Source organism: Schistocerca gregaria, chromosome 4, assembly GCF_023897955.1.
Source record: "Schistocerca gregaria isolate iqSchGreg1 chromosome 4, iqSchGreg1.2, whole genome shotgun sequence".
NCBI classification, from domain to species: Eukaryota; Metazoa; Arthropoda; class Insecta; order Orthoptera; family Acrididae; genus Schistocerca; species Schistocerca gregaria.
The window spans coordinates 738,836,950-738,864,510 of NC_064923.1; the positions used below are offsets into that span (position 1 = coordinate 738,836,950).

General features: G+C 43.6%; 1 protein-coding gene across 1 annotated transcript in view; it reads right to left on the bottom strand.

Annotated features, from left to right (window-relative positions):
• Positions 1-2,185: 2,185 nt before the first annotated feature.
• Positions 2,186-27,561, bottom strand: part of LOC126267895 (LIM/homeobox protein Lhx9-like) — a 247,950-nt gene continuing 222,574 nt past the window's right edge. Inside the window, exons 2-4 of the mRNA XM_049973206.1 lie at positions 12,673-12,917; positions 2,417-2,494; positions 2,186-2,368 (exon numbers count right to left, since the gene is read on the bottom strand). Of these exons, the coding sequence (XP_049829163.1) occupies positions 2,186-2,368; positions 2,417-2,494; positions 12,673-12,915 (504 nt within the window). The 5' untranslated portion in view covers positions 12,916-12,917. The remainder of the gene's footprint in view (positions 2,369-2,416; positions 2,495-12,672; positions 12,918-27,561) is intronic.

The window sequence follows — 27,561 nt, forward strand, 5'->3', positions numbered from 1 at the left end:
ATATTGAGCATTTCCTGTAAAGAGCATTATCTTTGCTTTGTCTTACTTTGTTACGCTTATAATTTCTATTCTGATCAGACATCTGTCGGACAGTTTTTTGAACTTTTGTATTTTTTTGGTTCTAATAAAATCCCATGTCATTCGAAGCATGTGTGTCAATTTGTACCTCTCTACCTACATTATTCTGTGATTTATTCAGTTTTCAAATTTATACTAACTTTTTGATCACCTAGTAGATTAGCGTAGGGAACTTCCAGGAGGCACAGGTGGCTGCCTTCTATGACGAGAGTATTGGATAGTTGGTACAACGCTGCGACAAATGTCCCTAATCTGAGTGGCGACTAAGCAGGGAAGTAGCTGGAAAGTGCAGCTAACTGTTGCAAGTTAAACATTTTTCATTTTCACAGTAGTTTCCATTTTGCGACTGATCGGACCTTCCTCTCTGAATAGGCTTCGTATATTCAGTACGTGTTCTGCAATCTCTTGATTGGAATTCTAGCAGACTAAAAAACTACATGGTTATGGGGAAATGCGAAGCTTGAAATACAAATCACAGGTTAATGAGGTCCTTCTGCACTCAAGAAGTAGAGGATTATACGCATATAATGATATCTGCCGATGGAGAGGAAAATAAAACTAAAACAGAGCAGCAACAGACTAATCATCATATTGTCTCAATTTTGTTAGCAGCAGGACTGCAATTCGCAGTATGGGATATATTTTCACTTTTCGGGCTTTGCATTTGTGTGAAACGCCAAACCGTGTGTGAGTACCTGTGTGTGTGTGTGTGTGTGTGTGTGTGTGTGTGTGTGTGTGCATGTATTTGGGGGAAACAACAGATATACGGAAGGCTTCTTTGGACTAAGCCAGGTAATTAACACCTGTGTCATGCCGTTTGTCTTATTCAGAAATTTGTCTCCCTAGGCCTTTTCTTTGACGTACCACACATGCAGCAATCGCTTCAGGACAAAGCAATGTATCAAAGTTATATGTTTTACTGTGTCTTAATGAAACTAAGCTTCCGGTAATTACAGGCTCCTGGGAGCTTAAAGTTTATCAAAACAGTACGGTGTTTTCTACAGAATTTCAAGGAAACTCTTCTTGCACGAAGCAGCTAAGTAAAGTTATAAATAAATGCCACCTTTTACTCCCGAACGGTAATGTACGAGACATTTCTGCAGTGTCAGGCGCATTATTTTTGGATATAATGACAGAAGGTCAATCGATGTGCCTCTTATCATGTGCTAGCGATGTTACTTCAACTGACTTTTTTATCTGAGCGGAAAAAGGCGCACTCCAGCAACTAAAGGCGGCTGGAATTATGATTATCCTGTTGACTGGCTCGTAAGCCAGATATTCTTCTTGATAAACATCAATAGATGTAACAACACCATGACGTTCTCGACTGATGAAATATGGTACGTCTTTTTTTAATCCGACAGTTCCGCCCGAAACTTAAACTTTCATCGAATTAACAAATAAGAGACAATTAATGGCGAGGACGTCACAATATATCACTTTTTGACTTCAGCATCGGCCTCCTCTACGTGAGTTTCACATCTCTTTCTAGATAAGCCAAATATCTTTCACAAATTTTTTACAGTTTGGCTGACGAAGACCCCAAGACTCCCTCTCGAGGCGCAGCTCAGTAGCTGGATAGATATTCCTCGTATTACGTGGTTATTAAGCTTATAGAACTAGCTCTTTGATGTTTACGGGTCAAGGCGAATCTTGGCACAAAGAAATGTTGTACATCTCGTACGTCAGGTAAGCCAACAGAAGCTTCAGTAGCTTGCCTTCCTTGAGTGATTTTTGCCGAATCGGTCAGCTGCGCGAATGCCTTGAACTGTCAACGAACATTAATGAATCAAAGTCTCAATAATGGCGCCGACGTCGCCGTATAGCACTTTTAGCCTCGTGGAGGAGGTCCTTGTCTCTGTGTCCTTCACAAATTTGACACACTGTGCCTGGGGAGGACCCCAGGAATCTTCTCGAGCAGCTGGTCCTCGCACGAGAAAAACATCGACGGTCCGTGCGAGCGGCCGCCGCCACCCTCGCCGCCGCCCGCGCCGCCCCCGGTCGCGGCTCACGGCGTGGCGGGGGCGTCAGGCGCGTCAGCGAAGCACGGCCGCAGCAGCGGCCAGCCTAGCAGAGCCGACCCCGGCGGCGGGCCGGCGGCGCGCTGCTAGTAGAGGTCGGCGAAGCTGAGCGGCTGCGGCTGCGCCGGCACCGGCGCCTGGTGCTGCTGCTGCTGGTGGTGGTGGTGGTGGTGGGGGTGGTGGTGCTGGTGCAAGTCCTCGGGCGTGGGCGGCGGCGGCAGGCTGTTGCTGTCGCCCAGCAGCACCGACGGCGGCCCCACCGACGGCGGCCCGCCCCCGCCGCCGCCGCCCCCGCCGCCCGCGCCGCCCCCGCCTTGGCCGGGGCCGCCCTGTCCGCCGCCCTCCTGCCGCATCAGGTTCCTCCGCCACTTGGCGCGCGCGTTCTGGAACCACACCTGCAACCGGAGGAACAGTCGCCTCGTAAGATAACACTTGTAAGGTGGTCTAATACAGGGTGTTACAAAAAGGTACGGCCAGACTTTCAGGAAACATTCCTCACACACAAAGAAAGAAAATGTGCTATGTGGGGGATTACCATGCGTACCTTCAAATAAACAAGAAATTAGTTATGTAACTCTGTTTTCTGGGAGTGATAATTAAAAATTTATGAATAGCCATAGTAGTACGCCTAGACCACCATACATTTAGAATAATAAGAGGGCGACCTGTGCATCACCTACATCTAACTCCACAACAACATACATATTCTGCAAGTCATGTACGGTGCATGACGCAGTGGACGTTGTATCGCTGTTGGTAAAACCCTCTTCTGTCCCACTGGCAAATCGTACGAGGAGAAAACGAATGCATAAATACATTCAGGTGAGAAAAGTCATGGAGTACCTCACAATACAGCGGCCAGCCTTTACGGTCGTCCATAATAGCGAATGTGTTGCCGACTGCAGAATTTTGTGCACGAACTGACTTCTCGGTTATGTTCCATAAATGTTAGATGCGATTCATGTCGGGTGATCCGGGTGGCCAAACCGTTCGCTCGAATTGTCCAGAATATTCTTCGAACCAGTCGCGAACAGCTGTGGCCCAGTGACATGAGATCGTTGTTTGGGAAGATGAACTCCATGAATGGGTGCAAATGGTCTTCAGGTAACCGAACATCTACATCTACATGATTACTCTGCAATTCACATTTAAGTGCTTGGCAGAGGGTTCATCGAACCACAATCATACTATCTCCCTACCATTCCACTTCCGAACAGCGCGCGGGAAAAACGAACACCTAAACCTTTCTGTTCGAGCTCTGATTTCTCTTATTTTATTTTGATGATCATTCCTACCTATGTAGGTTGGGCTCAAGAAAATATTTTCGCAATCGGAAGTTGGTGACTGAAATTTCGTAAATAGACATCGCCGCGACGAAAACCGACTTTCCTTTAATTTTCGTCCCAACTCGCATATCATATCTGCCACACTCTCTCCCCTATAACGCGATAATACAAAACGAGCTGCCCTTTTTGGCACCCTTTCGATGTCCTCCGTCAATCTCACCTGGTAAGGATCCCACACCGCGCAGCAATATTCTAACAGAGGACGAACGAGTGTAGTGTAAGCTGTCTCTTTAGTGGACTTGTTGCATCTTCTAAGTGTCCTGCCAATGAAACGCAACCTTTGGTTCGCCTTCCCCACAATATTATCTATGTGGTCTTTCCAACTGAAGTTGTTCGTAATTTTTACACCCAGTTGAATTGACAGCCTTGAGAATTGTAGTATTTATTGAGTAATCGAATTCCAACGGATCTCTTTTGGAACTCATGTGGATCACCTCACACTTTTCGTTATTTAGCGTCAACTGCCACCTGCCTCACCATACAGCAATTTTTTCTAAATCGCTTTGCAACTGATACTGGTCTTCGGATGACCTTACTAGACGGTAAATTACAGCATCATCTGCGAACAACCTAAGAGAACTGCTCAGATTGTCACCCAGGTCATTTATATGGATCAGAAACAGCAGAGGTCCCAGGACGCTTCCCTGGGGAACACCTGATATCACTTCAGTTTTACTCGATGATTTGCCGTCTATTACTACGAACTGCGACATTCCTGGCAAGAAATCACGAATCCAGTCTCACAACTGAGACGATACCCCATAGGCCCGCAGCTTGATTAGAAGTCGCTTGTGAGGAACGGTGTCAAAAGCTTTCCGAAAATCTAGAAATACGGAATCAACTTGAGATCCCCTGTCGATAGCGGCCATTACTTCGTGAGAATAAGATGTTTTCTGAAACCATGCTGATTACGTATCAATAGATCGTTCCCTTCGAGGTGATTCATAATGTTTGAATACAGTATATGCTCCAAAACCCCACTGCAAACCGACGTCAATGATATAGGTCTGTAGTTCGATGGATTACTCCTACTACCCTTCTTAAACACTGGTGCGACCTGCGCAATGTTCCAATCTGTAGGTACAGATCTATTGGTGAGCAAGCGGTTGTATATGATTGCTAAGTAGGGAGCTATTGCATCAGTGTAATCTGAAAGGAACCTAATTGGTATACAATCTGGACCTGAAGACTTGCCCGTATCAAGCGATTTGAGTTGCTTCCCGTCAATGATCAGTTCGCTTGCACAGACGATCCAATCTGTTCCACGTAAACACAGCCCACACCATTGTGGAGCCACCACCAGCTTGCACAGTGCCTAGTTGACAACTTGGGCCCATGGAAATTGGAACCCATTTGAGCAGCCACGGTTTTACAGTTTTCTAGGTACCAACCAGTACGGTCATGAGCCCAGGAGATACGCTGCACAAGATGTTGTGCTGTTAGCAGAGGCACTCGCGTCGGTTGTCTGCTGCCGTAGCACATTAACACCAAATTTTACACGAATACGGTCGTCGTACATCTCTCATTGATTTCTGAGGCTATTTCCTGCAGCGTTGTTTGTCTGCCAGCACCGACAATACTACGCAAAAGCCGCTGCTCTCAATAGTTAAATGAAGGCCGTCGGCCACTGTGTTGCCCGTGGCGAGAAAGTAATGCCTGAAATTTCGTATTTTGGGCACACTCTTGGCACTATATCTCGGAATACTGAATTCCCTAACGATTTCCGAAATGGAATGTCCCATGCTTCTAGCTCCAACTACCATTCCGCGCTCGAAGTCTGTTAATTCCCGCCGGACGACCTTTTCACGTGAATCAACTGAGTACAAACAACAGCTCGACCAATGCACTATCCTTTTATGCTTTGTGTATGCGATGCTGCCGCCATCTGTATACGTGTATATTGGTGCCCCATGACCATTGTCATCTCAGTGCATAAGGGCGATCACAAAGATTCCGTTTGAGCAGATTGCTGCAGCGTATATGCAATCCAGCCTGACTTCGATGCTGGCATGTAGTCACCGACATATAGGCAAGAGATAAGTGTAGCAATCTTGTCTTTCGACGTGCGTGCAGTAAATGTCGAAACGTGAACTGTGGCGACGTTATTACCAAATGCGTCCAAACAGGATCAACGTACTATTATTATTTTCTCGGCTGCCCAATGACTGACATCAGTAGACATTCGTCGGTGAATGGAGAATGTGTATGGGGTAGTATGGTTGTCGAAATCCACCGTTGTCGAACGGTGCGCCAAGCTGTGTGCCGGTCGCGGTTCGATACAAGATACCTGTCGATCAGGGAGACCGCCTTCATCCATTACGGACAACAACACGCGGGTGCTTGATAATGTGATTGGGGCAGAACAGCGAATCATTCGTGAGGTAGCAAAGAATCTTGACATCAACTTCGGTATCATATAACACATTATCCAGGAGGATTGCGCTTGATAATGTGATTAGGGCAGACCAACGAATCATTCGTGAGGTAGCAAAGAATCTCGACATCAACTTCGGTAGCATGCAACACATTATGCAGGAGGATTTAGGCTACCATAAGTTCTGCAACTAGTGCACATCCCAGGCGTCGAATGCCAAAAAAAAGCAAATCGGATCGCTGTTTGCCAGAAGCACCTGATGCGCTTCAATGCTGAAGACAACAGGTTCCTTAGCCTCATTGTTGTAGGCAACAAAAGCCGGTGCCATCAATGGGAACCGGAACAGAAAGCGTCGAAGATGGAGTGGTGTCATCCACCGTCCCCTCTTCCCAAAGGAGATCGAGAGCGAGGCATCTGCTGGAAAGGTGATGTTAACGCTGTTGTTTGATTACCAGGGCACAATGCTTATTGGTTTCAAAGAGCATGGTGTCTCGATCACTGGGGAACGATACTGCGCGATGTTGGAGAAATTACGGCGAGTTATTAAGGCGAAACAACTGGAGCAAATGCGACAAGCGATGCTGCTGCTTCGTGATAACGCAGGTCCCCATATCGGAAATGTCGTAAAGCAGAAGTTCTCCAACTCATATGGGAGCACCCGCTCTGTAGTCTTGATCGTTCACCATCCGATTATCGTGCCCTTGGTCCATTAAAAAAGACCTTCAAGGGTCGACGATTCCTGTGCAGCAGGTAGCTACGGGTTTCTTCACGCAGCAGGACACGTCGTGACACGTACCTTCACCTTGGTGCGTCTCTAGGAGGAGTGTCTCAATGCTCACGGCGATTTGGCCTGAGTGGCATACCGATTATGAACAGTACGGCCTTTGAACAAAAACTTTTTGATCATCCGCTCTACGAAGACTATTTTCTTCAAACTCTTCGGTGCTAATGTCTTCATCACAGAGTAGCATTTGCACCATACGTCCTCAATTATATGTTCAATGTATTCCAATCTCTGCCTGCCCCAACAGATTTTACCGTTTACAGCACCGTTTATTGAAACGTAAGTTATTCCCTGGTGGTTCAAATGGCTCTGAGCACTATGGGACTTAACATCTGAGGTCATCAGTCCCCTAGAACATAGAACTACTTAAACCTAACTAATCTAAGGACATCACACACATCCATGCCCGAGGCAGGATTCGAACCTACGACCGTAGCGGTCGCGCGATTCCAGACTGAAACGCCTAGAACCGCTCGGCCACTCCGGCCTGCTATTCCCTGATGTCTAACACATTTCCTCTCACGCACTCCCTTCAGTGATCTCAATATGTTCCTTTCTCCGCAGATTCCACCGAGAACCTTTCCATTTCTTATCTCATTAGTCCGCCTAATTTTCAGTATATTTCTACGGTAGCACATCTCAAACATCCTGCTTTTGCCGATGTGGTCGAACACGACTCAGTCGAGCTTGAAGATTCTTCAGTGTCGTCACATATGCATAAGGATTTATGGTGGTTCCACTCGGCAATGTGCAGTACGAGGCCTGCCGCTGCGAGGACAATTCTCAATATTGTCGTGCCCGCTTTCATCACGTAACCTGCTTGCCCACCGACTAACTGTACTCAATCGACAGCAGCGTCTCCATACACCTTTTTCAACCACTTGTGGATGTTTCCCACTGTCTCGTTTTGACAGCCCAGGAATTCTATGACAGCACGTTGCTTCTGCCAAACGTCAAGTGTAGCAGCCACCTTGAACACATGCTGTGGCGGCACCACTCACAGGAACAGGTTGAACTTAGTTTGAAAACGAGCGGGAAGGATGTATCTACACATTGTAAGACTTTCACAATTGCAGAATGAAAATTGTATTTTTACAAAAATAGTGTGCGTTTCCTTTGGAGTGAAACTCGTAGATTGGACTGTGCACAGATTTGGAATTCATACAGGCGCTGATGATCACGCAGTTGTTGTTGTTGTTGTTGTTGTTGTGGTCTTCAGTCCTGAAACAGGTTTGATGCAGCTCTACTTGCAACTCTATCCTGTGCAGGCTTCTTCATCTCCCAGTACATACTCCAACCTACGTCCTTCTGAATCTGCTTAGAGTATTCATCTCTTGGTCTCCCTCTACGGTTTTTACCTTCCACGGTGCCCTCCAATACTAAATTGGTGATCCCTTGATGCCTCAGAACATGTCCTACCAACCGATCCCTTCTTCTACTCAAGTTGTGCCATAAATTTCTCTTCTCTCCAATTCTATTCAATAGCTCCTCATTAGTTATGTGATCTAGCCATCTAATCTTCAACATTCTTCTGTAGCACCTGCTTTCGAAAGCTTCTATTCTCTTCTTGTCTAAACTATTTATCGTCCACGTTTCACTTCCATACATGACTACACTCCATACAAATAATTTCAGAAACGACTTCATTACATTTAAATCTAAACTCGATGTTAACAAATTTCTCTTCTTCAGAAACGCTTTCCTTACCATTCCTGTCTACATTTTATATCCGAACAGCAACTGTGCGCCATCATATGTCATACTCGTAAGGTGGCGCAGTCGTTTCCAGTTTGTGGTCAGGCAAGTATGAATGACGAAGATCGAAGTGGCAGACCATCTCTCTGTGGAGAATCGGGAGCCGGCTGAGAGGTAGAGGGCCTAGTGTTCGGAGGCGGGCGTTTCACAATATGGTGTTAGTGTAAAAAGGGAAAATCCGTCATGGGTCACTGTTCAACAACTGCAAGACATTTTGAAGATGAAAGATGTTGGATTCCGATATAACTCATAGACATTTAAAAATCCCGGTGAACCGAAGCAACTGCAATGTTGTTACAACCGTGCAAGATCAATCTGTATATCTTGTGGAGGCAGAATTATGACCTCGAGGGGTATTGTCGTTAAAGTAATTCTCCTTAAATTTGTGGTAAGGATTATGGGACAAAACTGCTTAGGTCATCGGTCCCTAAGCTTACGCACTACTTACTCCAACTTAAACTAACTTACGCTAAGGACAACACACACACCCATGCCCGAGGGAGGACTCGAACCTCCGACGGCAATAGCCGTGCGGAGCCGTGACAAAACGCCTCAGACCGCATGGCTACCCCGCGCGGCAATAATTCTCTGTTCGCCTCCACTCCACTTATAGAAGGGATTTCACAACGCCTATTACAGTCTTCCATGAGCTGTAGAAGATACTTAGTAGGTAAATTTTTCATGAGAAACCAATGCTTGGAAATGTCTTATCAGGACACAAAATAGGTTTCAGTGTCGGATCACTCAGACGGCTGTGTGACGGATTTTCAACATAGACAAGTGATTTATATGTCAGTTAAAGTGACATACTTAAGTGACACTGTGACAGAGTTTCAACTTAGACATATGACAATTTATTATACATAGAAGTGATTATGCTAATATTGTTGTGATAGAATGATGGTGCTGATGAAAAAGAATCATCTTTACGGTGGAGAATAAAAAGTCTCCGCAGTCGTGCGTTCACAAAGAACAGCATGGGGCATAAAATACTGGATTGGGACGGCGGGGGGTGGGGGGAGGTGGAGGAACAAGCAATTTTTATAGAGGGGGAATAAGACTGTCACTCCGGTTCGAACAACGAATCAACATCGTTCATATGTGTTAGAGATGGAACATAGAACTACAGAAATCAGTCACGTGATGATAAACTGTATACTACACCCTCTTTCTTCTTAGCTCACACAGCTCCTTTAAGGAAATTCGTTCATCGGAGGGATTATAATTAGAGTTATGTGCCGTCTCTTACTTCTCCCAAGACTGCTATTTAATACTCACATGAACGACAGAGAAAATAATGTAGCTTATATGAAAGTACTTGTGCACCGTTTACTGTGGAAGCTGATGAGACATGGACGAAGTCAAAGAAACCTTAAGCGTAGGTGAAATGATGAAGGGGAAAGAACAAAACGATTAATGTACAGGAGTCGCAAGTGCAGTAACCATTGTTACTTCGGATCATAAAAGCAGAAATCTGATACACATAACAATGTCGGAAGATACAGCACAATATGTATGTTATATAGCTGCATTAAAACGTTTAAAACGTCCTATTTTAAAAGACACAATAATAGACAGCGCCAGCAAAGAATATTTAAAGGTACCTGCATGTTCTAAGAGATTTCCTTATGATAGAACTGTAGAAGACAGGAATACTATAAGAAGAGAAATAGTTCATTATAAAGCACAATCGGTTTTGGTTCAAGTAGGTATGCAAAATACAGTTGAAGAGAGTGAGCAATTTTATTACGGTTAATAAATATTAGCCTTGTGGTGTCAAATAGCGTAGACCTTTACAGCTGGAAAAAAATAAAAATGAAAAATAAACAAACTTTCGGTTATGACACGGACAAAATATTATCATATAACTTTCAGTGTCATTTTATACTCTACCTTTCAGTAATTCTTCATATTTGTTCCTAAAGTAAATGCGTCTGTTCAAATTTCCGATCACCCATGGGTAAAGAGAATAGATTACATCGTCATGGTTAATCATTCCGTAAATAATCATCCCGTTGGATATATACTGTAACCACTTTACCACTGTTACCATGGGAATACCCTCAAAGTGCTATGACAAGAGATTCTGCAGGCGTCGTAGACAGGTGCTCCAATAACTTCGTAGATGAGTTTGTCGCTAATGACGCCACATGTCACCTTTACTGGGAAGGCGTAGAAAATTACCGTCTACGCCTATATTCAGATTTCCATTTTCTAACATTTTGCAGTTGCGGTTATTGTTGACTGAGTCTCGCAAAACGGAATCTACAGAATCCTTTTGTCACAAGCAATGACTTCTTCGTCTAATTCGTACTACCTCAAATTATCTTTATAACGCAGGTCTCGCACATGTCGGTAGCTATATGCCTATCACCACATGTATCGTGCGTCAAATGTATGTATGTAGAAAACCCAGTTGTGGTGAAAATCTTCGACGGCTACTCGATCGGCACCGTTCAACCCCCCGAAGAATGTTCCGCTTTTCATTTACCTTCTGATATGTCTGTTGTTCCGATGCAACAAGGGTGGAAGAAACAGAGCCACAAAACTCAGTGTGTCGCATTTTACTGACAACAAGATTTTATCGAGTGTTCTGCCTTTATATAACCGTCTCTAGTATTCTTGAACAGAAGTCATAGTATCGTCGTAGGAATAACTACAGACGATTGTCAGGTGAACGCACTCCTCGTGTGTAACTAACTGTGACCTCACAGTGCAGAATAACACTAACACAACTAAATGATTCACCCCTCCCTAACTCACTATCATAACTGTAAGACTCATAAACCAATCTCTTTGCACATTACTATGCAGTTAGTGTGGAACTGTTGTGCCCAGCAAAGAAAACATCTTACGCTTCACATATCTAAATTTGTGAAAAATACTAGAGTGAAGTTAACATTTATAACCTATTTTTCCTTCAAACGTTGCACACTACCATCTCTTAACCGATTTCTCATGCACAAACAGCAGTTGACCGGCGTTGCCTGGTGAAACATTGTTGTGATGCCTCGTGGAAGGAGGAGAAATTCGTAACATCACGTTTCCGACTTTGATAAAGGTCGGATTGTAGCCTATCGAGATTGCGGTTTATAGTATCGTGACATTGCTGCTCGCGTTGGTCGAGATCCAATGACTGTTTGCAGAATATGGAATCGGTGGGTTCAGGAGGGTAATACGGAACGCCGTGCTGGATCCCAACGGCCTCGTATCACTAGCAGTCGAGATGACAGGCATCTTATCCGCATGGCTTTAACGGATCGTGCAGCCACGTCTCGATCCATGAGTCAACAGATGGGGACGTTTGCAAGACAACAACCATCTGCACGAACAGTTCGACGACGTTTGCAGCAGCACGGACTATCAGCTCGGACACCATGGCTGCGGTTACCCTTGACGCTACATCACAGACAGGAGCGCTTGTGATGGTGTACTCAATGACGAACCTGGGTGCAAGAATGGCAAAACCTCATTTTTTCGAATGAATCCAGGTTCTGTTTACAGCATCATGATGGTCGCATCCGTGTTTGGCGAAATCGCGGTGAACGCACACACTGGCGTATCACCCGCCGTGATGGTATGGGGTGCAATTGGTTACACGTCTTGATCATCTCTTGTTCGCATTGACGGCACTTTGAACAGTGGACGTTACATTTCAGATGTGTTATGACCCGTGACTCTACCCTTCATTCGATCCCTACGAAACCCTACATTTCAGCAGGATAATGCACGGCCGCATGTTTCAGGTCCTGTACGGGCCTTTATGGATACAGAAAATGTTCGACTGCTGCCCTGGCCAGCACATTCTCCAGATCTGTCACCAATTCAAAACGTCTGGTCAATGGTCGCCGAGCAACTGGCTCGTCACAATACGCCAGTCACTACTCTTGATGAACTGTAGTAGTGTTGAAGCTGCATGGACAGTTGTATCTGTACACGCCATCGAAGCTCTGTTTGACTCAATGCCCAGGCGTATCAAGACCGTTATTACGGCCAGAGGTCGTTGTTCTGGGTACTAATTTCTCAAGATCTATGCACCCAAATTGAGTGAAAATGTAATCACATGTCAGTTGTAGTATAGTATATTTGTCCAATGAATACCCGTTTATCATCAGCATTTGTTCTTGGTGTAGCAGTTTCAATGGGCAGTTGTGTAATTAGCTCGGAAACGGTACAATGTGTCGAATTTTTTCTTAACAGTTATTTCTTAGCACAATCTAGCTTGTAATATCCTTACAAGGCTTTCCGATAGTTTCTGACCAGCCTCTGTATTAACAGGGATATAGGTAAAAGAGACTTGTTTTAATTTCGTACCTGGAGGACCCGCTTCGACAGCCCCGTCTTCTGCGCGAGCTGCTTAAGATCTTTGGCGTCCGGGTTCTGGTTGATGGCGAAGTAGGACTTCATGGTGCGCAGCTGGTGGTGCTTGAAGGAGGTGCGCATGCGCTTGGTGCGCTGCTGCTGCTGCTGCTGGCCGGCCGGGTTCCCCGGTGACGTCACCGACGAGTCGTACCCCAGGGACTCCATGGACGAGGACAGCTCCGAGGGGTGCAGCATCTCTGCAACACAGCACCAGCGCGGCCTGTAGCGCGTCCCAAGTGTCACGTTGGGGCGGCGTGCATGCCTATCTGGTGCGAGAGCGCCGCCATCAGCGAGGGATGCGGGGGAGCACTCCAGCATTCGTCAGGGAAAGAAGAAGAGTGGTACAGTGGGCAGTGTGGCTCTGCTAAGATTGCTTCTGGAGACCGAAAAATTTTATGTCACTTTCATCGATGTCTTTCAAATATAGAAATTCTTTCAATCCCTATGAGGCATACAGCAAACCAGTGCTTAACAGTATTGGTTAAAAACAGTCTTGGCTGCAATTTTATTTTTTCAACTACGAGTTTCACCTTATTTAGGCATCTTCAGGTTGAACTTAATTTGGAATTTCTTATTCGCTCCTGTAAACGAGTCGCTCGCGTCCTTCTAGAAAAAGTTTTTACTGAGTTTAACGAAGGCTATGTTGGCCTGATGTATTCGACGATGCCCTTTGGCTACACTGTCTAAAGAATCGTTTTAAGAAATACCAAATTAAGATCAACCTGAAGATGCCTAAATAAGGTGAAACGCGTAGTTGAAAAAAATAAAAAATAATAAAATTGCAACCAAGACTGTTTTTAACCAATACTCTTTCAAATATTAAGATGTTTGAAAATACCTGGCAGACAGAAACAATATGTGAACCCAGGACTCCAACCTAGAACCTTCCCCTTTTGCAAACAAGTGTTCTCCCAATGATGATGATGATGTTTCGGATTGTGGGGCGCTCAACTGCGCGGTTATCAGCACCGGTACAAGTTCCCAACCTTTACACAGTCGAATCTCACCACTTTCATGAATGATGAAACGATGAGGGCAACACAAACACCCAGTCATCTCGAGACATGTAAAAATCCCTGACCCCGCCTAGAATGGAACCCCGGACCCCGTGCTCGGGAAGCAAGAACGCGACCGCCACACCACGAGCTGCGGACTGTTCTCCCGACATAGCTATCCAAGGATGTCTCAAGACCCGCTCCAAAAGCTTTACTTCCGCCAGTACTCCATTTCCTACCTTCCAAACCTCACTGAAAGCTCCTGAGTGCCTAGAGTCCTAGAAGAAAGGATACTATGGAGACATGGCTTGATTACAGCCTAGGTGACTGTTTCCAGAATGAATTTTCACTTTGCAGTGGAGTTTACCCAAATTGAAACTTTCTGGCAGGTTAATAGTGAGTAGCGGCGCATGAATCGAACCTGGGACCTTTGCCTTTCGTAAGCAAGTGTCCTACCGACTGAACTGTCCAGATGCGACGTACAAAGCACCTTCACAAATTCACTTCCGCCAGTATCTCTCTCCTACTTTCCTAAGAACACTTGCCTGTGAAGAACATAAGGTCTCAGTTTCCAGTCTCGGTACGGCACAAGGTTTCAATTTTCCAAGACGTTTCCGAGCAGCATACACTCCGCTACAGAGTGTTGACTGTACGAGGGGCGTTTGAAAAGTCCGTGCAAATATAAAAAGTACTTACTTGTTTGGGGTAAACCTTGTTTATTTTTCGACATAGTCTCCTTTTAGACTTATACACTTCGTCTAACGCTGTTATAATTTGTTGATCCCTCCCGAATAATAGGAATTGTCCAAGTCTGCAAAATAGCTATAAGTTTCTGCAATAACCTCCTCGTATGAATAAAATCTTTGTCCCTCGAGCCGTTTCTTCAAATTGGGGAATCAATAGTAGTCCGAGGGAGCCAAGTCTGGAGAATATGGGGGAGGTGAAAGGAGTTGGAATAAAGATGGCATCCTCTCTATGAGTTCTTATAAACAGATTTTCATCGGGTTGCAAATAATTCTTAAAATTATGACTACATCTATTACACCGGTTAACATTTCGTATATAATGATGTTGTTGTTGTGGTCTTCAGTCCTGAGACTGGTTTGATGCAGCTCTCCATGCTACTCTATCTTGTGCAAGCTTCTTCATTCGTATAAATACAAAACTGAAATTACTCTGGTTAAAAAAGTGTCCCCAAAATAAAAAAACAGTATGTAAAACGCAATAAACAGGCTCGAAAATAACTGCTATTGACCCAAGTTCACTTTTTCTGTAATGTGAAATTGGTCGCTTGCTACATGCAAACAGTTGTTCTTCGTTCTGATTCTCTTTAGGGGGTAACGGAGCTAAAATATTACGTGGAAGTGTAGCTAACGTCACACTAACGTGTCGATAGTAGTCTTGTGCCCGGGTACACAGGCTTGCTCCATCTGCCACCGGTCGCTATGGCTACCTGCTGTCCCCCTACCTCTATTTCATTTTTCTTATTGTCATAATTACGTATTCCACTTCAATCTATGACTCCGTAAATGTTGTCAGTTCGGTGAAAACATTAACAGGCATTTTCAATCATCTGTGAATCTGTGGAACGGAATATTTGTTTCATTTACAGACTAATCTTGTAGCAGAATCAGTGATACTGTCGTCCGTAGGTTTATTTGAACCTGCTGACTCTTGGGGGTGATGTTGCCACTGGTGCATACAATTAATGTATCTGAGTGTAACAACATAATTAACAGAATTAATTTGTTCCTGCACTTCGTCTTTATCTTATAACAGAAGAGTTATATCCTTCTACTTTCTGCGTCACCTTTTATAAAAAAAGTGTCAGCCAGCTCGGACGTCAGCTGTGTCCCAGTGCCAGATATCAAGGACTAATAACAACAATTGTGGACCACCTCGCCCAAGAAGAGGAAACAATGGCTCTATGGCACGCTGTACCACAAAATCAGTGGATGCATGCAGGTCAAAGGGAGTGCAACATCATCATAATTAGTAGGTTCCTACTGCAAAGTTCTTTCTAAATTTGAATCAATTTTGTAATTAAAAAGCATTAGTCCGCAAATCTGACAAGCTCTTGGGTCATGCAGCTGATAGATATAGGAGCTAAATTAGCAATAAACGGGAACAACTGTGATGACCTCACTGTGCTGGCGTAAGGTGTCGCCAGCGCACCAGTTACAAAGAGGTTGCGAGAAGACACTGAATCAAGCGTGCCTATCACGAGATGGGCCAAAGACAGACTCCCAAGCAACACGCCGCCAACGCACTCTCGACCGCCAGTATTTGTATAGCCTCCGCGGACCGGAGGGCTCAGTCACTCACAAACAAATTCAGTGCCAAGTCGCAGTCAGAGTCACAGTGTCTAGCTCAGAATCAGTCAGTACCTAGCGAGCAGAGTAATGTGCATAGTGGGACTTGTACTTCACCAGGAGTGAGGGCAGCGTGGACTGTTTCAGAAGAGCTTCTTTCACAGCAACTTGCTTAAGATATGTAGCTTTCTGTTCTGATAAATAAAGAACACTCTTAGTACATGTATGCAATTGTATTGTACAAGAGAATACCGGCCACCAGACAACATTCTCTCCTTTGCTTCCCATGCTATAGGACACTACAGTGGCGACGACAACGCAAAAGCAACAATGTTTGGATATAACATGAAACTGAACAGTCACCATCAACGACAGTCACTAAGGACATACGGCATCTCTTGGTCTCCCTCTACACGTTTTACCATCGCCCCCCGCTCCCCTCAAAAAAATAATTCCCTGCAGCACTAAGTTTGTGCTCCATTGATGTCTCAGAATGTGTCCCGTTAACTGGACCGTTCTTATAGTCAAATTGTGAGACATATTTCTTTTACCCCAAGTTCAGTTCAGCAATTTCTTATTAGTAATTCGATCTACCCATTTAACTTCAGCATTCTTTTGTAGCACTGCTTTCCTAAAACTTCTTTTCTCTTCTTGTCTGAACTGTTGAACATCCACATTCCACTTTCGGGCATGGCTACACTCCAGAGAAATACCTTCAGGTAAGACTTCCTAAAACGTAAGATTTATATTCCTTGTTGACAAATTTCTCTTTTCAGAAAAACTTTTCTTGCTGTTGCGAATCAGCATTTATTGCGCTCTCTCTAACAAAATTCCGTTTCATCTGTAAACTTCAAAGTTTTAATATCTTAATTCCCTTTCGAGCCGGCCAGGGTGGTCGAGCGGTTCTAGGCGCTACGGTCTGGAACTGCGTGACCGCTACGGTCGCAGGTTCTAATCCTGCCTCGGGAATGGATACGTGTGATGTCCTTAGGTTAGTTACGTTTACGTAGTTGTAATTTCTTGGCGACTGATGAACTCAGAAGTTAAGTCCCATAGTGCTTAGAGCCATTTGAACCAATTTCCTAACGAAATTTCTGCTCGGGTTCTTTACTGCTTCGTAAACGTACAGACTGAGTAATATTGAGGACAGGCCGGAACCCTGTATCACTTCCTTCTCAAGTACGGCTTGTCTCATTCGGAAGGACGACGGTTCAATGCCGCGTCCGGCCATCCAGATTTAGGTTTTCCGTGATTTCCCCAAATCACTCTAGGCAAATGCCGGGATGGTTCCTCTGAAAGGGCACGGCCGACTTCCTTCCCCATCCTTCCGTAATCCGATGAGACCGATGACCACGCTCTCTGGTCTCCTTCCCCAAACCAACCAACTGCTTGTCTTTCCTGTCCTACTGTTACAACCACGGTTTGGTTTCTGGACAACTTGCACATAACTTTTCGCTCTCTAGATTCTCTAAAAGCTGTAGATAACTTGTCGGTACGTGTATTTCACCCCTGCTATCTTCATTATTCCAAAGAGTGTGTTCCCAAATATAAAAATGGCTCTGAGACCTATGGGACTTATCATCTTGGGTCATCAGTCCCCTAGAACTTAGAACTACTTAAACCTAACTAACCTAAGGACATCATACACATCCATGCCGAAGGGAGGATTCGAACTTGCGACTGTAGCAGTCGCGCGGTTCCGGACTGAAGCGCCTAGTGTATTCCAGTCAACGTCGTTAGAAGCTACGCAATTGCAACGTGGAGAATCCCTAACATGCAGTACGACGTTATGTATCCTCTACCGCACACTTCACAGTGGTTTGCAGACTATGAGTCTAGATGTACTCGAAGCCGTTTAAGCGCCCCGTCCGGCAGTGTGTTTATTACGCACGCGGCACCTGCAGCGCTCGGGCATCCTTTTGCGGAGGGCAATAAAATCGCGCCAGTGAGGCCGACTGGCGCCAGTCGCTATCAAGCCGTGCGAGCCGTCCGGAGATAACCCCGCGGGCTAAATGAGCGCCGGCAGCGTAATTGCTGTGCAAATTGCCCGTGGCTGTGTGCGCGCGCGGCGCGGACCTGCCGGCTGCCCGTGAACGCGCAGACCGGCGCGATACGGGATGGGGAGGGGAGGGGGCGAGGAGGTGGAGGCCGTGCCGGACAAACAGGTTCCGCGGGTGGGGGCGGGGCGGGGGCGGCGCTCCGCCATGCTGCCGCCGCTGGTCCAATCAATGCGCCAGTCATCCGTCAGTGTCGCGCAAACTGCAAAAAGCGCAGCATCAGCAGCTGCCGCCGCCGGCTGGGCCGCGATCAGCGTTCCCTCCGCTGCCAGACCAGCTCCCAAATTCCTCTCCGTTGTCACACATCTACGTGTGTCCCACGTCCATTGAGCCAAATCTGATTTCGATGTTTTCTACATCTACATTTATACTCCGCAAGCCACCTAACGGTGTGTGGCAGGGGGCAGCTTACGTGCCACTGTCATTACCTCCCTTTCCTGTTTCAGTCGCGTATGGCTCGCGGTAAGAACTACTGCCGGAAAGCCTCCACGCGCGCTCGAATCTCTCTAATTTACATTCGTGATCTCCTCGGGAGGTATATGTAGGGGGAAGCAATTTATTCGATACCTCATCCAGAAACGCATCCTCTCGAAACCTGGACTGCAAGCTACACCGCGATGCAGAGCACCTCTCTTGCAGAGTCTGCCACTTGACTTTCCTAAACATCTCGGTAACGCTATCACGCTTGCCAAATAACCGCCGGCTGGTGTGGCCGTGCGGTTCTAAGCGCTTCAGTTTGGAACCGCGTGACCGCTACGGTCGCAAGTTCGAATCCTGCCTCGGGCATGGATGTGTGTGACGCCCTTAGGTTAGTTAGGTGTAAGTAGTTCTAAGTTCTAGGCGACTGATGACCTCAGAAGTTAAGTCCCATAGTGCTCAGACCCATTTGAACCATTTGAACCAAAAACCCTGTGACGAAACGCGCCGCTCTTCTTTGGATCTTCTCTATCTCCACTGTCAACCCAACCTGGTACGGATGCCACGCTGATGAGCAGTACTCAAATACTCAAGTATAGATGGAACGAGCGTTTTGTAAGCCTACTCCTTTGCTGATTGACTACATTTTCTAAGGACTGTTTCAAATGGCTCTGAGCACTATGCGACTCAACTTCTGAGGTCATCAGTAGCCTAGAACCTGAAACTAATTAAACCTAACTAACCTAAGGACATCACACACATCCATGCCCGAGACAGGATTCGAACCTGTGACCGTAGCGGTCGCTCGGTTCCAGAGTCTAGTCCCTATAACCGCACGGCCACTTCGGCCGGCTCTAAGGACTTTCCCAATGAATCTCAACCTTGGCACCCGCCTTACTAACAATTAATTTTATGTGATCATTCCACTTCAAATCGTTCCGCACGCATACTCCCAGAAATTTTACAGAAGTAACTGCTACCAGAGTCTGTTTCGCTATCATATAACCAAACAGTAAAGGATCCTTCTTTCTATGTATTCGAAATACATTACATCTGTCTATGTTAAGGGTCAGTTGCTACTCCCTGCACCAAGTGCCTATTCATTTTCCTGCATCTCGCTGCAATTTTCTAATGCTCCAACTTCTCTGCATACTACAGCGTCGTCCGCGAAAAGCCGCATGGAACTTCCGACACTATCTACTAGGCCATTTATGTATAATGTGAAAAGCAATGGTCCCATAACACTCCCCTGTGGCACGCCAGAGGTTATTTTAACATCTGTAGACGTCTTCCCATTGAGAACAACATGCTGTGTTGTGTTTGCTATAAACTCTTCAGTCCAGCCAAACAGCTGGTCTGATATTCCGTAGGCTCTTACTTTGTTTATCAGGCGACAGTGCGAACGCCTTCCGGAAGTCAAGGAAAATGGAATCTACCTGGGAACCCGTGTCTAATATTTTCTGGGTCTCATGAACAAATAAGGCGAGTTGGGTCTCACACGATCGCTGTTTCCAGAATCCATGTTGATTCCTACAGAGTAGATTCTGGGTTTCCAGAAATGACATGATACGTGAGCAAAAAACATGTTCTAAAACTCTACAACAGATCGAAGTCAGAGATATAGGCCTATAGTTTTGCGCATCTGCTCGACGACCCTTCTTGAAAACTGGAACTACCCTTGCTCTTTTCCAATAATTTGGAACCTTCCGTTCCTCTAGAGACTTGCGGTACACGGCTGTTAGAGGGGGAGGGGGGGGGGGGGGGGGAGCAAATTCTTTCACGTACTCTGTGTAGAATCAAATTTTAATGTCCAAGTTTCTACGTCTACAGCTATATTCCTTAAGTTCCTTACAGTGCGTGACGGAGGGTACTGGTACCACTATTTGTTCCCTGTTTCATCGTGAATGGCGCTTCGAAGAACAATAATAGATATTGTGACAAAGCAGGTGGATTATGTCCAGCTGTTATGATACTCTCCGCCGAATTTTTTCCCGAATATTTTCAATAGTGTTATTTCTATGTCATGTGCACGGTACTAAAAATCTTGAATATTAACTAAGGCAATAGCAAAATGTTTTAGATATCTGTATGGTGTGAAAATTGGCAATTGGCCGTAACTGATGAAAAGTGTGAGGTCGTCCACACGAGAGCTAGAAGAAATCAAGTAAACTTCGATTGCACGATAAATCAGTCAAATCTAAAGGCCGTTAATTCAACTAAATGCCTACGAATTACAAATACGAACAACTTAAACTGGAAAGAACACATAGGAAATGATGCGGGGAAGGCGAGCCAAAGACTGCGTTTCATTGTCAGAAGTCTTAGAAGAAACAACAGATGTAGTAGAGAAACCGCCTGAACTGAGCTTGTCCGTCCTCTTTTGCAGTACCATTGCTTGGTATGGAATCCTTACCAGATACGATTAACGGAGTACATCGAGACAGTTCAAAGAAGGGCAGTACGTTTTGTATTATCGAGAAATAAGAGAGAGACTGTCACTCATACAATACAGGATTTGGGGAGGAAATCATTAAATCAAAGGCGTTTTTCGTTCCGGTGGGATCTTCTCACGAGATTTCAATCAACAACTTTTTCCCTCTGAATGTGAAAATATTTTTCTGGCCCGTTGACCTACGCAGAGCGAAATAATCATTATAATGAAATAAGGGAAATCAGAGCTGGCACGAAAATATACAGGTGCTGTTCGAGAGTGGAATAATAGAGAATTAATAGGAAGGTTGACCGATGAACTCTCCGCCAGGTACTTAAGTGTGAGTCAGAGACTAGCCACGTAGATGCAGATGTTGGGCTTAACCATCTTAACTTTACTATCGGTTACATTTTTTGATTAATTAGGATCAGTTCGGGTAATTAGATCACCTAGAGACTGTGCTAATTACAAAATATCCGTAATATAAAACTTAGTTGTAATTGTTGCCATGCAAAAGTATACCCAGTTACTAGGTTACGCATGAAGTGGATCAACTGTACATACAAATATGTGAAGTACCTATTCAGTTAATGATGAAAATATGTTACCAAATCTGGCACTCATTTAGTTTCAGAGTAATTCGCATTCTTAACTAAAATATTGATAGCGAAATAGAATACCATAAACTGGAAAAATAGACAGCATATTTCACTTGCAATTACTGTCGTATTTAAAAGTTCACATTCCGAAGAATATCTCTCCACTATTCAGTCACTCACGAACGTAAATTTGTAACTCTAACTTTTAAAACGTCAGAGAAAAACAACAGCTGAACATATTGTTAAATTTTGTAATTTTTTAAAAGAGAGTCTGCTGGAAGCCATTGGATTCAGTCTGCGGGAGGTTATGACATGAGCGAGATCTGTGGCCAATATCACTGCACAGTGTAAGCAGACGAGATATCTCAAATCGAAGGTCGTAAAAGACACCGAGCTATATCTAAATTCCGTGTCAAAAGAATATTAACTGACAGCTTTTCGGTGGTTTACTGTCAACTGACAATTAATATTATGAACTACGTTAAACTTCATTAATGGTGGTGGTGGTGGTGGTGGTGGTTAGTGTTTAACGTCCCGTCGACGACGAGGTCATTAGAGACGGAGCGCAAGCTCGGGTTAGGGAAGGATTGGGAAGGAAATCGGCCGTGCCCTTTCAAAGGAACCATCCCGGCATTTGCCTGAAACGATTTAGGGAAATCACGGAAAACCTAAATCAGGATGGCTGGAGTCGGGATTGAACCGTCGTTCTCCCGAATGCGAGTCCAGTGTGCTAACCACTGCGCCACCTCGCTCGGTACCTTCATTAATGATTTCTGTAATGTGTGACTATAGGTTTGGACTGTGAACTGTGTTATTTACAAATTATACTTACTGTGCACAATGGTTTTAGGGTTGGTTTGATTATTAGATTCCAAGAACAATGATTTAAGAACGTTGACCAGCATTTGTGTTAACTAAATGACTGCCATACGTAAAACTGTGTCATTTAAGTGTTAGGCTACTGCGCTCGGACAATCACATTATAGAACATCACCAGAGTGTAGCACGTGGAATTGTTTATTTGTGCATACATTATAATAGATCAGATTCGATATGGCTATAAACAGTAGGTTATGCAACATCTTAAGTGCAACTCAAGTGTTTGAACTGGTGTGGACAACATCATATGAAATAGCCTACATTCAACAATCACTTTTAAGCCAGATTCGATTAAGGCGCTACTACCGAGGGCTTATTTTCACAGATAAATGCGGCAACGCTTCGGTATGACTCTAATTTCTGCAATTTTGTCGTTGTTGTCATTCCGCGAGACGTATTCTGGAGGAAGTAATATGTTGTCCGACTCTTCTTGCAATGTACTCTCACGGAATTTCAATAGTAAACCTCTGTGTGATGCGGAACGCCTCTCTTGGAACGTCTGCCACTAGAGGTTTCTTTGAGTATCTTCATAACGCCCACGCGTCGACTGCACTATCCGCTGACCAGCAGCTCTGCTCTTTGTTGGATCTTGCCAATTCTTTATATTAATTCAAACTGGTGAGAGTAACAGACTGATTGGCAGTGCTCAAAAATGGGTCGATCAGGTCTTTATAAGCTACTTGTTTCGTGGGTGAACAACATTTCTTTGAGATTCTTCCAATGCTACCCATCCTGACATTTGTTTTACTATATTTTTTTATGTGCTTCATCTCAGAGTATACTTGCACCGTACGTCTTCAGTCACACTCTCGATATATTTCAATCTCCGTCTTCCTCTACAGTTTTTACCCTTTACAGCGCCCACTAATGCCATGGAAGCTATTCCCTGATGTCTTAATGCATCTCCTATCAACCTGTCCCTTCTTCCCACCAACATCGGCCATACGTTCTTTCCTTCTACGATTTCGCGGAGAACCTCCTCATTTTTTATCTTATTAGTCCACCTAATTTCCAACATCTCAAACAATTTGGCTCTTTTCTGTTCTGATTTTCCGTTTGTCCATGTTTCTCTCCCATGCAACGCTTTGTTCCAAATGTACATTCTCAGAAATTTGTTCCTCAAATTAAGGACTATGTTTCATACTATCAGACTTCTCTCGACCAGGAATGCCCTGTTTTTCTGTACTGATCTACTTTTTACGCCTCCTTTGCTTTGATCGTCAAGGATTATTTTCTTTCCAAAATAGCAGAAATTCTTAACCTCGTCTACTTCGTCATCCACAATTTTGATGCTACGCTTCTCACTATTCTCATTTCTACTACTTCTCTCATTACTTTTGCCTTTTTCCAGTTTACTCTCAGCCCACCTTCTGTACTCATTAAACGGTTCATTCCATTCAATAGCTCCTATAATTTTCCTACACTTTCACAACACGCAGACACTATGCGATATTTAGCAACTAAAAAAGACGTAGTAATTTGCAAATATTGTCCTGGAGGCAACGCGTTAGCAGGTCAGAAGTATCACTGGGTACCACACTAAAACACAAACTGGCGTGCCCCGCATCTGTAATGCTCGCTGTGGACTCACTGATCGTATGTATGATCAAAGTAAAACCGATAGTTATCAAATATATGTCATATCGATCATGTAAAGCAAGTACTAACGTAATTTTCTCTCACGCGTTAGCGAAACAGTGGTGTTATGAAAAAGTGTTAGGAACACTGGTAGGTGTGGAAACAGGCCTTCACGATAAAAGAAGCAAAAACATTTTAACAGACACGAACCGACAAATTAGCGGATCTGTGATTTACGAGTTCCCACTGACTTCAGAATGAATTTTTGTCCCGATTAATATATATTTATTTGAAAAATAAGCATTCAGATAAAGTCATAGTTTAACTTGGCTAAGATTTTCTCCGTTGTGTGGGGAAATATAGTACCTCGGCAAAGTGTAACAGTAACTGGCGACTACTACGCAAGTTCTCTGGAGAAACTGCTTGTAAACAAAGCTTTTGAGAAGTGCCATGGATTACAGAATAGATAGTAGTACGTTTCAACACGAAGAACTACAAATGCTTCAGCAATGGAAATAGGGAAGAAATAATATTATTTCACGATTCCTATAGCAAAGAAAATTTGTGGTTGAAAAACTCTTTGAGTCCAGGGCAAACAGATATTTTGCAAACCTTCTGGAATCGAATTTAACGAACTGCCTATCAATATACCTGTCATTATATATCTGTGCAGTACACAATAGTCGGACGCTGTACACAGATCCGAAAGGAAACGACAGAGGAAAATAAGTGTGTTATTTACCAAGAAAACTACATTTATCACTATTTACCTGACTAATCGTTCCCTCGGTCTAGTAAACTAAACGTTGAAAAATAAAAAATTATATAACTAACAATCCCAGCGACCGAACACCTATATTAAATCAACACACCGAATGTTAACTGCTTTCCATACGTTGGAAATCTACAACGCCCATATTTGATTTTAAGATTCAGCGTCACGCAGATGATTTGAAATAGCATATGGGGGCCTCCATGTGAAGACATGTAATATCCAAGTCATTAGAAAGTGAAGAGGTATACTGACAGATGATGAAGGAAGGAAATTATTTTCTCTGTTTATCATGAAATGGATGAACGGCAAAGTGTTCAGGCATAAAACATCTAGATCCCTTGAAACTGTGTATCGCTAACTTTCGGCATGTTTAAAATGCAGGGAATCCAACACTAATTTTTTTTTAAAAAAAAGGCTGAGAATGACGATGATATTTCGATTTTAAAGTAATTCGAGTCTCGTGCTTCATTTAGTTGATCAACAGATAAAAAGCTCTTATAAATGTGGATTTTCGATTTAAGAACTTTTCTTAAATTCATCTAAACGTATTAAAATTTGAATAAGTTATGTTTCTTTGTAGTACAGAAGATTAAGCATTATTGAGTAGATCGTTATTATCGATGATATTAGGTATATAACATTAAAAATATATAATTCCGAAACATATATTACTTTGTTATGATACAGGAATGCGCCTTGCTTTTCATAGAGAAGTTATAAAATTTTAACAGATTAAATTTATCTGTGAAACGATTTATGATAAATTTTATTTGCAATATTAAAGAGACACATATAACTATCGACAAACTATTTTAAAATAAAGTATTTGCTGCTTGCCAGAAACAGGTCACAGGAACGAGGGTGATACTGATTTCAATGACGGGATTGTGCGTGTTTCGGTACTTGTATTTCTATTGTTTTACTTCGCCATTTCACGTGCACCTTTAATGTGTGAGATATGTGCACGTTCAGTGTTGAACAGCTGAATTAGATAACCGTAATCACCGAGCAGTATGTTCCACGTGCTTTGAATACTAACAGATTCCACTGTCTATTGTATATTTTTATTAAATATAAAGTGGTTTAACATTTTTTACGTGGTAGCGTAAGTCTAGTGGTATTTTTTTTTATTAGATATTCATGGGTTTAACAGCTTTTCCGTGGAAGAGATGGTCCGCTGATCGGTTCTAATCCGGAACGTTGATAATAATGGATAGTGGTCAATTCGATACCTCGTTGTTATGTACGACGACAAAGTAAAAATTTATCTGCGTCCCAGTAAAGGACAGATTTTGTTCCTCAAGAAGTGCGCAAACACTCACACAATACCCCTTTAGGGAAGCACACTCTTCGATGGAATATATTCCAGACCGGAAGGGCACTTCTAGAAAATCTGCAAAATATCCTCGTACGGCCGCCGTTACCTCTCCAACGAACACAAAAAGTGTTTCAGCCACAGTGTGATAATAGGTTGAAATCAGAGGTAACCAACTATAGTGAGTAGATGGATGCTTCAGCAATTCTTTCTTCAGAATTCTAGTTTTCTCACTGCCAAAACACCTTCGCGGGTAAGGCGGATAGGTAGATTCTCCTGACGAAATATTTTATTTTTATCCAACCAGAGCGTCTTCGCAAGTATTATTTCATCTGTTAGTTCAGAGGGCTTGAGAACTGTCCTCCAAGTATAGGTTTATTCTTTGCTACATAATAGTTAAGAAGAATACGTAATTATGATACAAAACATTGACTATAACATTCTTGGGAAATTAATTACGTATTTCAGTCCAAGAATACTGGCTTCCAGCCACAGCATACACGCATGTTTAAGTTCTGGCGTGAAATAGTGGATCCAGAACTCAGTCATAAATTGGTTGTCAGTCGGATTCTATTTAAAACGTCCGAGACATTGCCTTTTTCATTTGGTTTTGCTCATCGTTCAACAAATGCGCCTCCCATCTTGAACATAGTTTTCTCATAATTCGTTCTTCGTGATACGCCTATGACATTAGCTGATTCAGATTTCTTTAGTGACCGATCGAATAATGACATTTTTGGAACTTTACTCATCTGCAGCGTCCTACGAGTGGATCATTTTAACAGGACAACGGCTATTTTCAAGTTCAGCTGCTCATTTTTTAAATGTTGAAAACGAAGGAACGGAATTCTTATTGATCTTCAACACGTTCGAATGAATTTCTCTTTACCTTCCATAAAAGTAGAACTTATTACGCCATGGAAGTCCCGTGAATGCGGCACACACACAACGTCCACTTGAAAAGTGGTATAAACTGTATATTTTACATCAAACTATATTTATTCTGTGAGTAAACATTACAATTTGTATGGCACAGGAGCAACGTGTAATAATAATAAATAATAACGATGTAATGACGATACGATTGTATAATGATGAATATGTGGAGTAGAGACTGAAAAATTATGAATTACTGTGCTGGTAAACTTCTACGTTATTTGATACAAAGACAGCTGAGTAAAACTGAACGTACTCAAACAGTTCTGTCATTACTTATTCTGATCGTCACTAAACTGACACACAATATTTTTTATAGCGCAACGCAATCTGACTTTTAATAATCCCTACAAAAGAATGGCCCTAACTAACAATAACCTATACCTTTCATGAATCACTTACCTCACAAAAATTTTCGTTACTCCAACTACTGCAATACAGCGAGCGCCAATACTGCCAGCTAAATAAAAGATTCTAACTACTGAAGATACTATCTACTGATAGGCATAGTTAGCAAATGAAAGATTTTGATAGAGAACAAACAATG